Source organism: Stomoxys calcitrans, chromosome 1, assembly GCF_963082655.1.
Source record: "Stomoxys calcitrans chromosome 1, idStoCalc2.1, whole genome shotgun sequence".
Classification (NCBI taxonomy): Eukaryota; Metazoa; Arthropoda; class Insecta; order Diptera; family Muscidae; genus Stomoxys; species Stomoxys calcitrans.
Genome location: NC_081552.1, coordinates 33,069,842 through 33,088,717, shown reverse-complemented (window position 1 = coordinate 33,088,717; position 18,876 = coordinate 33,069,842). Strand labels below are relative to the sequence as shown.

At 40.1% G+C, this 18,876-nt stretch overlaps 2 protein-coding genes across 4 annotated transcripts in view; one reads left to right on the top strand and one right to left on the bottom strand.

Annotated features, from left to right (window-relative positions):
- LOC106093809 (venom dipeptidyl peptidase 4) overlaps positions 1-18,876 on the top strand; it is a 638,446-nt gene that overhangs the window by 383,333 nt on the left and 236,237 nt on the right. The window lies entirely within an intron of this gene.
- LOC131994235 (uncharacterized) lies at positions 6,472-17,398 on the bottom strand. 2 transcript variants are annotated; one of them, XM_059360854.1, is made up of 3 exons: positions 17,126-17,398; positions 16,864-16,998; positions 6,472-7,757 (listed from the first exon to the last, which is right to left on the bottom strand). In XM_059360854.1, exons 2-3 carry the CDS (start codon positions 16,872-16,874, stop codon positions 6,929-6,931), a joined length of 840 nt encoding a protein of 279 aa, XP_059216837.1. In that variant the 5' UTR covers positions 16,875-16,998; positions 17,126-17,398; the 3' UTR covers positions 6,472-6,928. The 2 variants fall into 2 exon arrangements, with proteins under 2 accessions (XP_059216837.1, XP_059216835.1); XM_059360852.1 differs by having other exon boundaries at positions 16,864-17,398.

Here is an 18,876-nt window from a genome sequence, read left to right as displayed (position 1 = left end):
GAGCAGCAATAATATTTGCAAATCTTGTTTGTTGGAGCAACATTTGCTGGCAACACTCAAAGAGAAGAAAACGAAAACTGGTTTTCATGTCGCACAGTTTGGCCAACAACAATGCCCGCCTGATTTAACTGCAACCATCACCATTGCTCTTTGTTGTTTGCCACAGCGCAGCCCTTGGACTCTGGTGGATGATGCTGCTGTAGCAGTTGTAAATTGAAATGCATAGAATTTCCAATCAAAAACGTTTTACAAATTAAAAAGAAAAGCAAAAAAAGAAAAGAAAATCAAGCGATGAACTGTGATGAAAACACATTTAAAAAAAAAAAGCAACCATAGGGAAAAAGAAATTGTAGCCAGAAAGGAATGTTAAATGGGAAACATATTCGTATTGCATTCGGACATGCAAACACATTCACACATGGTTAACTCAGATGTGAAAATATGCAGACCTAAACGGAAATTAATGCAGAGAATCCCATACATGTTTTAAGGGTTTTATTTTCTTTATAATTTTGAAAAATTGTCTCTTATTTAATAAACAAAATAGTAGGAAAATTGAAAAAAAAAACGAATTGTTTCATAAGTTGAATTACAAAAAAAAAAAATGCTGTTGAAGTTTTAATTGTCATAAGAACTAAGTTTTTCTATAACTATGTTGTAACGAAAGATGGTCCAAAAATCCTTCTATGAAATGATTTCCATAAAAAATTTGTTTAGAAAAATTGTCTAAAAAAATTTGGATAAAAAACGAAATTTAAATTTAACAAAATTTAAAAAACAAGTAAAAAGGCGCTAAGTTCGGCCGGGCCGAACTTTGGATACCCACCACCTCGGATATATATGTAAACCACCTTTCGTCAAAATCCGGTGCAAAACTCATACCTTATGCCCCATAGCAGCTATATCAATATATGTTCCGATTTGTACCAAATACTAATAAGTTAAAGTCATTGTTCAATTGTATATAACAAACTATTGGTCTTTTTAGTAGCTATATCTAAAAATAAACCGATCTGAACTATATACGACACGGATGTCGAAAAGCATAACATAAGTCAGTGTGTCAAATTTCAGTGCAATCGGATTAAAAAAGCGCCTTTTATGGGACCAAGACTTTAAATCGAGAGATCGGTCTATATGGCAGCTATATCCAAATCTGAACCGATCTTAGCCATATTGACGGAGGATGTCGAAGGGCCTGAGACAACTCACTTTTTCAAATTTCAGGAAAATCGGACAATAAATGCGTCTTTTATGGCCCCAAAACCGAAAACCTAGATATCGGTCTTTATGGCAGCTAAATCCAAATCTGGACCGATCTAGGCCAAATTGGCGAAGGATGTCGAAGGGCCTAACACAACTCACTGTCCCAAATTTCAGCGAAATCGGATAATAAATGTGGCTTTTATGGGCCTAAGACCCTAAATCGGAGGATCGGTCTATATGGCAGCTATATGCAAATCTGGACCGATCTGAGCCAAATTGAAGAAGGATGTCGAAGGGCCTAACACAACTCACTGTCCCAAATTTCAGCAAAATCGGATAATAAATATGGCTTTTATGGGCCTAAGACCCTAAATCGGAGGATCGGTCTATATGGCAGCTATATTCAAATCTGGACCGATCCGAGCAAAATTGAAGAAAGAAGTCGAAGGGCCTAACACAACTCACTGTCCCAAATTTCAGCAAAATCGGATAATAAATATGGCTTTTATGGGCCTAAGACCCTAAATCGAGAGATCGGTCTATATGGCAGCTATATCCAAATCTGAACCGATCTTAGCCATATTGACGGAGGATGTCGAAGGGCCTAAGACAACTCACTTTTTCAAATTTCAGGAAAATCGGATAATAAATGTAGCTTTTATACCCCTAAGACCATAAATCGGAAGTTCGGTCTATATGGCAGCTATATCCAAATCTGAACCGATCTTAGCCATATTGACGGAGGATGTCGAAGGGCCTAAGACAACCCACTTTTTCAAATTTCAGGAAAATCGGATAATAAATGTAGCTTTTATACCCCTAAGACCCTAAAAGTTCGGTCTATATGGCAGCTATATCCAAATCTGGACTGATCTGAGACAACGTACTGTCCCAAATTTCAGCGAAATCGGATAATAAATGTGGCTTTTATGGGCCTAAGACCCTTAATAGGAGGATCGGTCTATATGGCAGCTATATCCAAATCTGAACCGATCGGAGCCAAATTGACGAAGGGTGTCGAAGGGCCTAAGACAACTCACTTTTTCAAATTTCAGGAAAATCGGATAATAAATGTAGCTTTTATACCCCTAAGACCCTAAAAGTTCGGTCTATATGGCAGCTATATCCAAATCTGGACTGATCTGAGCCATATTGACGGAGGATCTCGAAAGGCCTAAGACAACGTACTGTCCCAAATTTCAGCGAAATCGGATAATAAATGTGGCTTTTATGGGCCTAAGACCCAAAATCGGAGGATCGGTCTATATGGCAGCTATATGCAAATCTGGACCGATCTGAGCCAAATTGAAGAAGGATGTCGAAGGGCCTAACACAATTCACTGCCCCGAATTTCAGCAAAATCGGATAATAAATGTGGCTTTTGTAGGCCTAAGAACCTAAATCGGAAGATCGGTCTATATGGCAGCTATATCCAAATCTGAACCGATCTGAGCCAAATTGACGAAGGATGTCGAAGGGCCTAACGTAACTCACTGTCCCAAATTTCAGCAAAATCGGATAATAAATTTGGCTTTTATGGCCCCAAAACCTAAAACCTAGATATCGGTCTATATGGCAGCTATATCTAAATCTGGACCGATCTGGGCCAAATTGACGAAGGATGTCCAAGGGCCTAACACAACTCACTGTCCCAAATTTCAGCGAAATCGGATAATAAATGTGGCTTTTGTAGGCCTAAGACCCTAAATCGGAGGATCGGTCTATATGGCAGCTATAACCAAATCTGAACCGATCTGAGCCAAATTGACGAAGGATATCGAAGGGCCTAACATAACTCACTGTCTCAAATTTCAGCGAAATCGGATAATAAATGTGGCTTTTGTAGGCCTATGACCCTAAATTGGAGGATCGGTCTATATGGCACCTATATCCAAATCTGGACCGATCTGAGCCATATTGACGGAAGATATCGAAGGGCCTAAGACAACTCACTGTCCCAAATTTCAGCAAATCGGATAATAAATGTAGCTTTTATACCCCTAAGACCCTAAATCGGCCGATCGGTCTATATGGGGGCTATATCAAAATATAGTCCGATATAGCTCATCTTCGAACTTAACCTGCTTATGGACGAAAAAAGAATCTGTGCAAAGTTTCAGCTCAATATCTCTATTTTTAAAGACTGTAGCGTGATTTCAACAGACAGACGGACGGACAGACGGACGGACAGACGGACTGACAGACGGACGGACAGACGGACCGACATGTCTAGAACGTCTTAGATTTTTACGCTGATCAAGAATATATATACTTTATAGGGTCGAACATGGATATTTCGATGTGCTGCAAACGAAATGACAAAATTAATATACCCCCATCCTTTGGTGGTGGGTATAATGATAAACAAGTAAAAGCGTGCTAAGTTCGGCCGGGCCGAATCTTATATACCCTCCACCATGGATCGCATTTGTCGAGTTCTTTTCCCGGCATCTCTTCTTAGGCAAAAAAGGATATAAGAAAAGAGTTGCTCTGCTTTTAAAACGATATCAAGATATGGTCCGGTTCGGACCACAATTAAATTATATGTTGGAGACCTGTGTAAAATTTCAGCCAATTTGAATAAGAATTGCGCCCATTGGGGCTCACGAAGTAAAATAGAGAGAACGATTTATATGGGAGCTTTATCGGGCTATAGACCGATTCAGACCATAATAAACACGTTTGTTGATGGTCATGAGAGGATCCATCGTACAAAATTTCATAATAATTGCGACCTCTAGGGGTCAAGAAGTCAAGATCCCAGATCGGTTTATATGGCAGCTATATCAGGTTATGAACCGATTTGAACCTAAGTTAAAATAGTTGTTGAAAGTAAAAATAAAATACGCCATCCAAAATTTTAGCCAAATAGGATAGGAATTGCGCCCTCTAGAAGCTCAAGAAGTCAAATTCCCAGATCTGTTTATATGACAGCTATATCAGGTTATTGACCGATTTCAACCATACTTGGCACAGTTGTTGGATATAACAACAAAACACGTCGCGCGAAATTCCATTCCAATCGGATAAGAATTGCGCCCTCTAGAGGCTCAAGAAGTCAAGACCCAATATAGGTTTATATGGCAGCTACATCAGGTTTTGGACCGATTTGAACCATACTTGGCACAGTTGTTGGATATCATAACAAAACACGTTGTGCAAAATTTCATTCTGATCGGATAAGAATTGCGCACGCTAGAGGCTCAAGAAGTCAAGACCCAAGATCGGTTTATATGGCAGCTACATCAGGTTTTGGACCGATTTGAACCATACTTGGCACAGTTGTTGGATATCATAGCAAAACACGTCGTGCAAAATTTCATTCCAATCGGATAAGAATTGCGCACTCTAGAGGCTCAAGAAGTGAAGACCCAAGATCGGTTTATATGGCAGCTATATCAAAACATGGACCGATATGGCCCATTTACAATACCAACCGACCTACACTAATAAGAAGTATTTGTGCAAAATTTCAAGTGGCTAGCTTTACTCCTTCGGAAGTTAGCGTGCTTTCGACAGACAGACGGACGGACGGTGTTTGTCGCCATCTTGTGTTCTACACAACTATTTTTCAGTGGCGATATAATTGTCATGGCTGCAACCAAAAATTTCGCCAGAGGTGCATACCCAGCTTTATGCCATTTCAGGTGTTTGATGTCTCTCTCTCTCTCTCTCTCTCTCTCTCTCTCTCTCTCTCTCTCTCTCTCTCTCTTGCCCTCATTCTTTTATCTATAACAACGCCCTCAAACAGAACTTATTTACTGATCATGCCAATATGAGGCTCATATAAAATGTAGTTGAAAGTAGAGCACGAAGCTTGTATTTACTTTAAGGGCCAATCCACCTTCGAAATTCTCCTTAACAGAAAATATTTATCAATACGGAAGTGGAGGACTCAAAAGAACGGCATACGGAAGTAAAGTAAAAACGAGCAGGGGCAAACTTCTCACACATCAATGAGTGCTGTTTTTGGAGAATTTTGTACATGACCAAGCATGGCATGGTACTTCGAAAATATTGACAACATTAATAGAGGGATAACCATCGCTATTGCCCGATATTCTCGCCAGGATTCGAACAAAGGCATTCAGCGTCATGGGCGGACAAAGGTTATAGTGGCACGAATTCGATATCCACATTCAGGGCGAAGAGTTAAAGAAGGTGCAGCAAAGCGGGCCCGGTTCGGGTAGTCTATAAAAAGTTAATCAGAAATGAACTTTTGTATAAAAAGTTCATCGAAAAGGGGATTTCTAAAGGGTTTTTTTTTTGGAAACGAAACTTAAAGATAATTAACTTAATCGGTGACGAACTTTTTTGCAATAAAGTATGAGATGACCTTTTCCTTATGAAAATTCATATGGGATGATCTTTTCTTTATGAAAATTCATATGGGATGAACTTTTCTATAGGAAGGTCCATCTGGGATGAACTTTTGTATAAGAAAGTTCATGTAAGAAAAATTTTTTTGCAAGAAAGTGCAACTGGGATGTACTTTTTTTAAGAAAGTTCATCTGCGATAAGCTTTTCTATAAGAAACTTAAGCTGATATGATTTGCTCAGTGGACAGATTTTAGTTAAAAGACAAGTATTGGTTCTTTATTGTTCAAAGGAATTTTTTCAGATAGGACATAAATCCAGAAGTTCTATGTTTCTAAATTCCATAGTAATATCAAATGGGCAAGTAGGTTAGGTTAGGTAAGGTTGAAAAGAGGGTGCAGATATTAATCCCCCCCTTACCACTATGGACATACACCTAAACCAGTAATTGGCTTGTTGTGCGCTCTAAAAACTATAAAGTAACCTCTAAAAAGAAAATTATACGTGAGGAATTCCGTGCTACTTACCTTTATTGTTTTCAATACCACTCCCCTAAGTTGATACATGTCTGGTGGTATTGTGTCTCCACCTAAGTGCCGGTATCTATTAGACGCGAAGGCCGGGCAATGACAAAGGAAATGCTTCAACGTCTCATCATCTTCCCCGCATGCCCTACACATGACATCACTTGCCGCACCGATTTTACATAAGTGAGCTCGTAGTCCTACGTGCCCCGTTATGATACCAATAGCTATGCTGACCTCCTTCTTGCTTCCTTTTAGTAACAGCCTCGTCTTCTCGCGATCTGGATCCCCTCATAGGATTTTCGCCGTTCTACTGACCGTTTCGCTGTTTCACAATGTTGCATGCGCATTTGTCGCCCACTCCCTTAACTCGAACTGCGTCGACCCGAAAGGATTCGGGTAAACCAATGTACAAGTTGGGTAACAAGTATGTAGCTGCAAGTGGACTGTATATTATAGTATTGCTCCCAAAGTGTAAAACATGGAAAAAAAGCAGATAAAGTAAAACACCACAGGTCAGACTTCAATTGATATTATTTATTGGTAATCCGCAAATCCTCACCGCTTTCTTAAGTTGCTGCTGCACAAGTGATTTGATGACGGTGCGAGAAAGGTAAAAGCGCATAGTTTTATAAAAAGGGCGAATTGGAAATTTGGTTAACATGGCCGCCCTTTATCCATTTGAGTGAAAGCTTTTGGCCCTTTTGCATAGAATGGATAAAGGGTTGCCAAGTTGACCAAAATAAGTGAATCCATGGGAAGTAAACTTAGAGATACTTAATAAATATGCAATTCAGTGTAATTTAATTCATTTAATTCAATTGTAATATTTATTTTGTTGAACTGGCTTCAACATGCCGGCCCCCTTGCACTAGTGCAATTTAATATTGACAGGGACCAGAAATTGTCCACCCAAAGATGGTGCTTTGGGCGATGGGCATCGTAGAGGAGGTTTGTATCATGCCGGCCTTTAAAATCTTGGGAAGCAGATCGTTAGCAATTACGACCTCGATGTTCTTTGGTGCAAAGAAGTGTGGATCCGCTAAGTCGGTTATCTGGTCATAGGTCTTCTTTAATTTCTCATCTGACACCGTTGTTGGAAGCATCATATTCAGCTGCGGCTTTACTACACCAGACACTTGTATTTTGGCAGTGGGGTCTTGGTAAGACTGCAGATTGAGCGTGCAGTATTCTTTTCCATCTTTTCTTGTTGTGTTGAGGTGTAGTCTTTCAACCAAGCCTCGTACAATTATTGTTTGAATGCCGCCTGAGTTCAATAGGACCCTTGTTTTCTCTGGACCTCTCGGAGTAAGACATCGTGCCAGGGCAGTGGGCAGAAAAACGTGCGTTTTTGTCCGTCGGCTGAGGCGCTCGTCAACGCATGATTTCTTCCGTTGTGTAGATGAAGATGGACGTCTTTGGTCTACAGATTTGGATCGTGATGGAGTTTGAGGTCTGCTGTTGTGAACTGTTCTTTTTGCAGCTGCATCCATGTGTATAAGTGTGTGATGGTGATTTTGGCACACCATGCACGTTTTTCTCGACGGACACCAGTGCCTCGTGTGTGCCGTGCAAAGGCAGTTAAAGCAGAAGCCCTTCTCCTTCACTACTTCCCTTCTCTTAACCACTGGCATGCGAAGAAACTTTGGACAAGACGTGAGGAAATGTCGGTCGTCACAGACGCGACATTTTGGAACGCTAGATGCAGAACTAAATGTAAGATGTGTTAAATATGTGAACGGAAGAACAAAAAAAAAAATATGAGTTAGGCATTTGGCAAGATACAAAGCTTGACTAAAGGGCGAGTAAGTACCCCACTTTGGGTACGTATCTCAGCAACTCTTACGTTAGAATCTTTTCCTTGAAAAACTTTAATGACTCTACCTAGACACCATTCACTAGGCGGAAGGTTGTCTTCTTTGATGACCACAAAGTCATTTTCCTTCAAATTTTGTTGAGCTGCTTTCCATTTGTACCGACGTTGTAACTCGGAGATGTAATCAGTTTTCCAGCGCCTAGCGAATTGAATCTGGATGGCTTTGAGCCTTTGCCAGCGGTTAATAATTGATAAATTATCAGAATATTCTTCGGGAACAGAAATTAGCGCAGCTCCTCTCAGCAGATGACCAGGAGTCAATGGTAGCAGATCGGAGGGGTTCTCAGTCATGGGAGAGAGTGGTCGAGAGTTCAGTACACTCTCTATTCTGACAAGGAGTGTCGAAAACTCTTCGAATGTGAATTTCGTATTGGAGGCAACTTTTCGTAAATGAGACTTCATGCTCTTTACAGCTGCCTCCCACAAACCACCCATATGTGGAGCATGCGGAGGTATAAAGTGCCACGAAAATCCGTGCAAGTTATATTTCTCCGAGACAGATTTATGAACAGTCTTAAGAAAATTCTTGAATTCTTGAGCTAGGGATCTACTGGCACCAACGAAATTCGTGCCGTTGTCTGAAAACATTTTGTTGGGAAATCCTCGTCGTCCAACAAATCGATTAAACGTAGATAAGAATGCCTCAGTTGAAAGGTCTGAACAAGCCTCTAGATGAATGGCTCGAGTAGATAGACATACAAAAATTGCAGCGTATCCTTTCTGCAGTTTCGCATTACGCAGTTTAGAAGTTTTTAACTCGAAAGGGCCAGCAAAGTCAACTCCAGTGTTGGTAAATGGCAACGAAAATGTACATCTCTCAGTAGGAAGTGCGGCCATGAGTTGACTTCTTATACGATGCTTGTAAATTGTACATGTTTTGCAATTTCTCACACAATGTTTTATGGCATTTTTCAGTCGTATGATGTAAAACTCTTGACGAATTGCACGCAACATTATTTGATGTTCAGAATGAAGCAGGATTTTATGCGTGAATTCGATGAAGAGTTTACAAAATCGAGATTTTTCAGGCAATATAATTGGATGACGCTCATTGTAACTCAAATCAGAATTTGCTAAGCGTCCATTTACGCGAAGCAGTTTGTGTTCATCGAGAAAAGGGTTGAGAGGAAGTAATTTACTTTTCGAACTTATGCGCTGATTACTTTCGAGAGCTTTATATTCACAGTGATAATGAACAATCTGAGCAGATTTAATTAAGAGATTTTTTACCGTTTGAATTTCCTGAGCGCTTATGTACGGATTTTCCATTTCTGAACTAGCTCGTTTTTGGCATTTCCTTATGAATCTAAACAAATAGCAAATTACTCTCAATGCACGGCTAAAAGACGAAAATCGATCAAGGATGTCTTCAATTTCAGTTTGGGTTTGATAAGAACATATCTTTCTCTCCATTTCAGATTCCTTTAGCGCTATTTGTTTTGGCCAGTAATCTGGGTTCTTCGTCAGCCAGTTAGGCCCATGCCACCAAAGTGCATTTGTCGCCAATTCCGATGGAGCAGCGCCACGTGTACCCAGATCAGCAGGGTTATCGTTTGTGGGAACGTGTCTCCAGTTGGCGTTGCCCACGTTATCTAATATCTCTGATATCTTATTAGCTACGAAAGTTTTCCAGTGAAATGGTGGTTTGTTAAGCCACGCTAACGTTATTGTAGAATCAGACCACAGATATATATCAGTAACAGAAAAATGCAGGTTTCTACCAACGCATTTCATCAATTTTGAAAGCAAAGCTGCTCCACATAACTCAAGCCTTGGTAGACTAACAGTCTTTAAAGGTGCAACCTTGCTTTTAGATACCAGTAAATGAGAGGAAACAGTATTATCTGAAGAAACAGAGCGAATATACAAGCAGGCACAGTACGCTTTCTCTGATGCGTCACAGAATCCATGAATTTGTACCTTGCTTTCTGGCGCAAACTGAATCCAACGAGGAATCTTTATGGTCTCAATATCAGGAAATCCGGAAATGAAATCCTTCCATCTCTCAAGTGAATGTGGTTTTACCTCTTCGTCCCAATCAGTTCCATCCATCCATAATTGTTGCAAAAGAATTTTGGCCACCACTATTATAGGTGCCAACCAACCAGCAGGGTCGAAAAGTTTGGCCACAATCGATAGAATTTTACGTTTAGTAAATGGAGCAGAAGGAAAATCCAAATTGGCAACTTTGTAGAGAAATGTATCAGTCATGGCATTCCATCGAATGCCTAGAGTTTTCGTTTCGCTAGAATCTTCGAGTTTTAGAAAATCTTCGTACAGAAGATCCTCGGGGGGCAAATTTTTCAGTATTTGTGGGTGATTTGCCGTAAGTTTCTTTAACGGAAATCCAGCGGTAGACAGCAAATCTATTAACTCCAAGAGAAATGATTTTGCTTCAATTATAGAATGTCCTCCCGAAAGGATATCGTCAACGTAAACTTGATCCTTCAGAACAGATGCCGCCACTGGATGCGTGGACTTTCCGTCTTCACTTAATTGTAGCAGAGTCCGAATGGCCAGATATGGAGCACAGTTTACTCCAAATGTTACTGTTTTTAAACAGTAATCTTGAATTTTTTCAGTAGGTGATTTTCTAAATACAATTCTTTGAAAATCCCTGTCAGTGTCATGAACATAGATTTGGCGATACATCTTCTGAATATCGCCATTAAAAACATATTTAAAGAAACGCCACCTTAAAATGACATTCATCAAATCATTTTGTAAAATTGGCCCAGTATGTAGGACGTCGTTCAGAGAAAAGCCCGAAGATGTCTTCTTAGAAGCATTGAAAACGACTCTGACTTTGGTTAAGACTCTTTCAGGTTTTACCACAGCATGGTGTGGTAAGTAATAAGAACCGTAACGAGAGTTGTCACAAATTTCAGTAGATGTGGTTATTTCCATGTGGTCAAGATCCAGATATTCCGATAGCACATTACAGTATTCCGAAGCTAGTTCGGCCGATTTCTCAAAAGTTTTCTCCATCCTCATAAACTGACCCATAGCCGCTCGTCTTGACGACCCAAGGAAAGACTCCGGGGGGAGATCATGTTGGAAGGGCAACCTCACAACATATCTTCCATCAGATTGACGAGTTGTCGTCTCTTTGTAAAACTGTTCACACCACATGTCATATTCAGAAACAGATTTCAGTACTGGAACTTCCTCTAGTTCCCAAAATTTCTTAATTTGCTCATTTATGGGGTCAGAACACGTTACCCACGACGCAAACGTATTAACTGAACGAACGGTTGGAGGGCCGCTCAATATCCACCCGAATTCAGTTTCCTGTGCCAAAAGAGTTCCAGAAACATTCTTTTGCACCCCAGGTTTCAGAATAAACGGTAAAACATCGCTTCCCAATAGCATATCTATCTGAGCAGGCTTACAGAAATTTGGATCAGCTAGATCCATTCGTCTTAATTCAGACCAATCAGAAATACGGGTAGGATTCGCAGGCATTAAGTGATTCATATTAGAAATTACAACAGCGGTTATATTCAGTCTAAAATCAGACTTTCGAGATTTAAGAACAAGATGACAAAGCCTTGAGGAGTTTTCCAAAATCGTACCTCCAAGACCAGAGATCGTTGTGAACGATTTCTTCGTTGGTATGGAAAATCTGTTAACAATTCGATTTGAAACGAAAGACTCTTGAGAACCTTGGTCAATAAATACCCTCACTGTAAAATTTGTTCCCAAGTGTTCTAAGTCTACAAGAGCCGTTGGCAGAACGGTGGCTTCATTAGAATTAGCAAAATGAGATTGAACAAACGATGTCGAATTGGAGAAAGCACCAGCCGACGTGGTCGGTTGCTCTTCGTACTGCGCATCAATATGGAAAGACGTCACTTGGGTCTGTGGGTTATATTGAGATCCATCACGATCCGTAGTATTACCAGTATCAGGATGCAACAGAGTGTGATGCTGTTGCTGACATTTCAGACAGAGCTTGTCACTTTGGCAAGTCTGGGCATTATGTCCGTAGGACAGGCAATTTCCACAAACTTTGTTGTCATTCACGAACTTTTGCTTTTGCGATAGCGACCAGGACTTAAATTTCGCACAAGAACGCAGCGCATGGTTCTGCTTGCATACTCTACAGGGTCGGAAATTTACTTCAGATTTTGCATGAAAGTTCTGTGATTTGTTTGAAACAGGAGGATGATTCCTCATATCAGAAATAGACTCGAGCATATCCAGTCTCTTAGAGATGAAATCGTCCAGTTGGTCCCAAGAAGGCATCCGTTTATGATCAGTGAGTGAACTCTCCCAAGCAGTCAAAGTTTCTTCAGGCAACTTTGACGAAACCCAATAAACCAACATAGGGTCCCATGACATTACGGAAACATTGTATGTTTTCAAAACTGATAGACACTTGTTGATTGTATACTGTAGATTTCGCAAATTCTTTCCTTTCTCTGAACTCACATGTTCAATTTCGAATATTTTCCTCAGTTGGTGGTTAATGAGAATCCGCTTGTTCTCATATCGCTGCCGCAACGCTTCCCATGCTAGATCAAAATTGTCATCAGTCAAAGAAAAACGTTTAACAATTTGGTTTGGTTCACCACGGGTCTTCGCCCTGAGGTGAAACAGCTTTTGTGCGGGGGATAGTTTAGGGTGTTTTCCATAAATGGCAGAAAACATATCCCTAAAACTAGGCCATTTATCGTACCCACCGCTAAACAGTTCAGTGTCGCAGGGTGGAACTTTAAGAGAAAAACCAGATTCGGGACACTTGGACTCAGGCGCATCTCTCAGCACTGAAGTTTCATGTTTCTGTTTTTCAATCTGCATTAAATCCAAAATGGATGCTTTGCAATTCTTGTAAGATCTACAAGACTCAGTGAATTTAGAGTGAATCGACTCTCTCACCTCTTTAGTGCTCTCAGGTTTCTCAGAAGTCATATCAGTTTCGTACACCAGAACAAGTTGACGCCAGCGGCGTTCCAAATCATCAAGTTCGACTTGCAAACTTGAAGATGTGTGGTCTTCAATTGGAATAGCAGAAAAATTCGCGCAAAAGGTGACCACTTGGTCGGAGAAAAAAATGAACTTTTGAGAACTCATTGTGGAAAAGAGCAAGAAACGGAAAGTCCCACAAGATTGAAATCCAAAACCGCAGAAACAGAAAAAAAAAAAAAAAAAAAACTTCGAACTCGGGCAGAAGAAACAAGATCTAAGTATTGTTTTCAAATAGAGAACCGAAATCAACAAAGTTGTCCTTGCAATTCGTAGCTCCCAGAACTAAATCTCATTCGTTTCGAATCTTTTACGAATACGAAAGCGAATCACTGAATGGCAATAATTCAATAAAGGAAATGTAATGTATACTTGAAATTTTATATAAAAATAAATTTCAAATCGCAAACAAGAAAAAGCTGTGAGGTTTTAGCATAGACGTCAATAAATTGTATCAGAAATTTCAAGTAACGCTTCAGAAAGTGTAATGCATGTACATGAAAATGTAAATCATCGATTTAATTCAGACAAGCATAAATTTCAGTCTATTCTATAGTTGATGAAAATCCCAAATTAATCAATTGATTTGCGGATTGTTTAACAGGCGATAAAGAAATGTCCCCAAACACCCGAAGAGCATGTATTCAGGCCTTAATGCGATCGAATACATGGCAGTGTACTCGGATTTATAAGAAATTTTTTTTTTTTTTTTTTTTTTTTTTTTGCTGGGCACAATTTATTCAAGTATATTCAATGTATATATATATTCGATTTGATAACTAATTAATTTAATATGTCATCATACAGCTTAACAAATTTATCTTTTTTCATTAAAAAATGGTTTCCAGTTACGACAACTTCTCTAGTCGAGCTCCATTGTCTTGTTATTGTAAGAATTTAAAAATATCATGCAAAACTTCAATGTATTCGGACGTAATTTGTCCGAGGTAGTTTGTACAGATGTGTCCTACTGTATTATTTTCAAGTAACAACATACGATGACAACATACGATACTATTGCAATAAATGGTATCGCTTTTACGATAGAGTGTATACGTTTCCCCAAATAAACAAAAGACTCACCAGCCTCCTGCCACTATGTGTAATGTAAATGGCTATCGTTCTATCTAAGCCAGTAATCTTCCTCACAATTATGATGGTGGTGTTAGTGATGCTCTTGGACGTATGCCTTGATGTGATAAAATTGACGGTAACACTATCCACAGTGTCGAAATGATCCAATCGTTGTTTATATCTTGTCTTAGTCTCCTGGTTTCTATCAAGCCTCCACAAATGCTAATGCCAATAATTTTCCTTAAGAACTCACTCAAACCTCTTGCCTCCAAATATTGACAAAGCAATATAAATAAAGAATTGAGAAAAAAACTTAAGTGCCTTTGAATACCAGCACAAAATGCAGGCGCTGGTGCAATGGAAACAATGCTTTGTTTTTGTTATCTGACTATGATCCAACAAACAATGTAATTAAAAGGCTTCCTTGGAAGTAATTCGCACTTTCAAATTAACATCTTTTTCGTTCTATGTGGTTAAATACATTTGGGTATTCATTTTCAACAAAATATCTTCAAAATATTGTTTTTAATTTGTCCCGTGTATTCTCTCGACAAATAAAAATTTCCAGGTTTTCTAGAAACCTTCTGGTAACACCGTTGTAATTGCTTAAGACACTGACGTATATATGGAGCGAGAGGGTTGAGTGAGAGGCGTTGACATAAACATCAAAGGGTAAGTATGTAAGTATGCTGAGCAATGGACAAAACACAAACCACCTACCTCGGCACCAAAGCATTTGACAACCAAAAAACAAGATCTTTGTCTTCCGTCAGCGATTGGATTCCTCTTCGTGACCGTTAACCAAAAGAAACGAACACCCCTCACACCACTCCTGTACAATAGACCTCTGTGGAGGGCAGCACTTGTCAACGGTTTAATAATCACTGGCGGGATTTGACACTCTAATCACATCAACTGTCGGCCTTTTCTCCTGCCGTATTCAAGTGAAGCAAAAGGGCCTTGGTTTGTATGGTAATGGAATTTGCAGATTGCTGTCGAGATTTTGTGTCACAAAAACTGAAACCGTTGTGTCGTTATAGTTGGAAATGTAAATATTCAATAATTCAACGCACCTTTTTTACTGAATATTGCACAAAAATACACGTTCACAGTGCCCAAAGTCAAACACAATTAATGCCACAAACTTCTTATATTTCTTCCACCAACACTTCTAATACTTTCTGTTGCCTTCAACAATGTTCCAAAAAATTCTTCATTATCTTCTCTTTCTGGTATTTCCACTAAATCAAAGTTTACTAGTTTCATTTAATTTTAACTATGAGCCTCATGTCTGTCTTTTCAATCCTCACTTGTAACTATGAATAGCAAAGGTCTTCTTAATAACTGCCTGCACTGCAGCCAATTTGCCAAAAATGCAGAGCAGAGAAAAAAGAAGATGATATTAGAAGCTGTGAACGCAAACAGAGCCAAACCACGGGCAGGCAGAAATTGCAAAGCAGAACATACAGACAATCAAATAAGGGCAGCGCAGGTGCGTATGTTACGCTAAGAGAAATAAGCACAGCGTGCTCTTAATTAAAGAAGCAGGCAAGTGGATTGGTGGATGAAAGCAATTATCAGGTTGGTGTTGTTAAGGCAGCAACGCAGCACAAGAACGAAGAGAAACAAATATTACGCGCTCTTAATTACGAAAATATAAAGGCAGGTGGATGTAAGCACTGTTCGAGTGTCTTCTCTCTCTTCCTTCTAATGAAAGCTACTCTTTATTTCTTGCTTTCTATCCTCGTTCTAAGTCTGTGGATCGTTGACAATGTGCACAATGGTGGTTGACAATATATGAGACAACCGAGATGTGGTACAGGCAATGTTGGTATGTTTGGTGGCGAGGGTTGCGGTGAGGTATGACAAAATGAAAAACAGAAATTGCCTATGCTATGCAATAGGAAAACGCAATGGGTTTAATACAATGGTAAATCTGCAGAGAATAATTCTGCGCTGGCCGCAGCCACTACACTGCACCAATTTATATGACTTGCACAGCGAAATAGTACTGATGTTGCGATGGTGGCAAAGGTGGTATGCTGGTAGGACAGTTAGGGGAAAGGTAATCAAGCAAATAAGAGAATAGGCAATGGTATGAAGCAAATTGGAAAATAATATTTCTGCGCCGGCCACAGCTCTTGCACTGTGCCAATTGTCTCGCGCCAATTTATATGTTCTGCGTACGTAGTGCGGGTAGAGGCAGCACGACAAAGACTTTGTAATTCTTTCGTTCCTTTCTTCTCAAACTAGAAGATGCCCAGTATATATGTACGTGCCTTCCAGTTACTATGAAGAGATCTGTGTATCAATTCCGCACCGATCCCTTTTTCTCTTCAATAGAAAATTATTGGTCAAGAACGTTTAGCTATTTAAAATACTAAAGCGTTACACTCTTTATATCTAAAAAGCACATCAGTGGTAAATGATATTAAACTTTTTGCCTTGTATTTTACAAGAGGTATTTTTTTTCTGATTTTCGTTGTACTAATTTGACGCTCGTGAAGGCCAAATTAATTTTGGTTTCATATTCCTGTATATAAAGAAACGTAGAGCTCGTGAAGCCCCGGTTATTCTTATTGGTTTTTTGAAAGTTAAGTGGTGCTCGTGAAGCCCAAGTAACTAACAACTAATAAGAATTGAAAAATAAGGGAACAATATGGGATGCTTTCGTGAGAAGCATATGAACAAACGACTATGTGCAACAATGCGATCTTAATCGAACAAATGAAAAAGCGAATTAAACCTTTAGTCAGACATAAAATAAATAAATATTCTACTTTCTCTGTACGAGCTTAGTATCTAAGAAATTATGCCGAGTTGCCAAATATATATTTTCCTTTTTTTTCAAATGATTGAAAAGCCTAACCCGTTCACATATGAAACAATCTTACATACCTCTTTTCCATTTTATATGATGCAGATTTGAAGTTAATAGTTGATGTGGACGTGATCCCCAAATGTTGAACTTCTTCCTTCTGATTCCGTTGACGGCTCGAAGGACCATGTACAAGTTGGGTAACAAGTATGTAGCTGCAAGTGGACTGTATATTATAGTATTGCTCCCAAAGTGTAAAACATGGAAAAAAAGCAGATAAAGTAAAACACCACAGGTCAGACTTCAATTGATATTATTTATTGGTAATCCGCAAATCCTCACCGCTTTCTTAAGTTGCTGCTGCACAAGTGATTTGATGACGGTGCGAGAAAGGTAAAAGCGCATAGTTTTATAAAAAGGGCGAATTGGAAATTTGGTTAACATGGCCGCCCTTTATCCATTTGAGTGAAAGCTTTTGGCCCTTTTGCATAGAATGGATAAAGGGTTGCCAAGTTGACCAAAATAAGTGAATCCATGGGAAGTAAACTTAGAGATACTTAATAAATATGCAATTCAGTGTAATTTAATTCATTTAATTCAATTGTAATATTTATTTTGTTGAACTGGCTTCAACAACCAAGTTTATTGACGGCAGTCCTCTGGTCCTCACCGCCAAATCGTCTGTCCTTTCATTTCCCCTTACTCGTCTTCAACGTCTCATCATCTTCCCCGCATGCCCTACACATGACATCACTTGCCGCACCGATTTTACATAAGTATGCTCGTAGTCCTACGTGCCCCGTTATGATACCAATAGCTATGCTGACCTATTTCTTGCTTCCTTTCAGTAATACCCTCGTCTTCTCGCGATCTGGATCCCCTCATAGGATTTTCGCCGTTCTACCGACCGTTTCGCTGTTCCACAATGTTGCAAGCGCATTCTTCGCCCACTCCCTTAATTCGGACTGCGTTGACCCGAAAGGATTCGGGTAAACCAAGTTTATTGACGGCAGCCCTCTGGTCCTCACCGCCAAATCGTCTGTCCTTTCATTTCCCCTTACACCGTTATGGCCCGGCACCCAAACGATGCGGATTTTGCCATCCTCAGAGAAGGCGTTGATCTCCTTCTTACACTGCAAGACTGTTCGTTACCTTACCGTCTCGCTTGTTATAGCCCTTGTGGCAATTTTACTCTCGTTAAAGATGTTCCACGCCCTCGCGTTAGCACCACACCACTTCATGCATTCCATGATCGCCCGGATCTCCGCCTGCAGGACCGTATTATGGTCAGGCAGTCTTAAACAGATCTCAGTCACTGGGTTCACAATGTAAACCCCCAGGCCCACTCAGTCCTCTAGCTTTGATCCATCCGTGTAACATGATCTTCCAGATGGCAATACTAGGGTTCCGTCAATTAAAGACTGTGCCGATGGCAGCAATGCCTCGCACTCGACTTCAAGGTTCATCTCTAGTATCCGATCGGAAACATCTTCCCTTCCTTCCAGGTTTCCTATCGTCGCCTCGATTATACCGCGATAGTATGAGCTGTTCCCATCCTCAATCCATTCTCCCATTGCCTTAAGCCGCAGTGGCTGTCTCACATCGTCGCCTCGATTATACCGCGATGGTATGAGCTGCTCCTATCCTCAATCCATTCTCCCATCGCCTTAAGCCGCAGTGGCTGCCTCACATTTCATCTGTTTGTCAATGGGTCGGACATCTAGAATAGTCCCCAGTGACCTAGTGGGCGTGGTCCTTATCGTTCCGCCTATGCCATGACAACATGTTCTCTGAACCTGTTATAGTGTCCTTATGTTGAACTTTTTCTCCATAGCAGTCCACCAAACTACTGAGGCGTAAGTAAGTATTGGTCTAATCATGCTCCTTTAGAGCCAGTGGACTATCCTTGGATTCAGGCCCCATTTCGAGCCTACGGTCCGTCTACATAGTGCCCAACATCTGTGAGCCTTCTCAGTACCCTCCTAAATGTGACACTTGCAATTCAGTTTCCTGTCCTGTGATCACACCTAAGTATTTGACCTTGTCAGATATCGAAATCGTCTTATTGAGTAAATGTGGTGCGTAAATTGGCC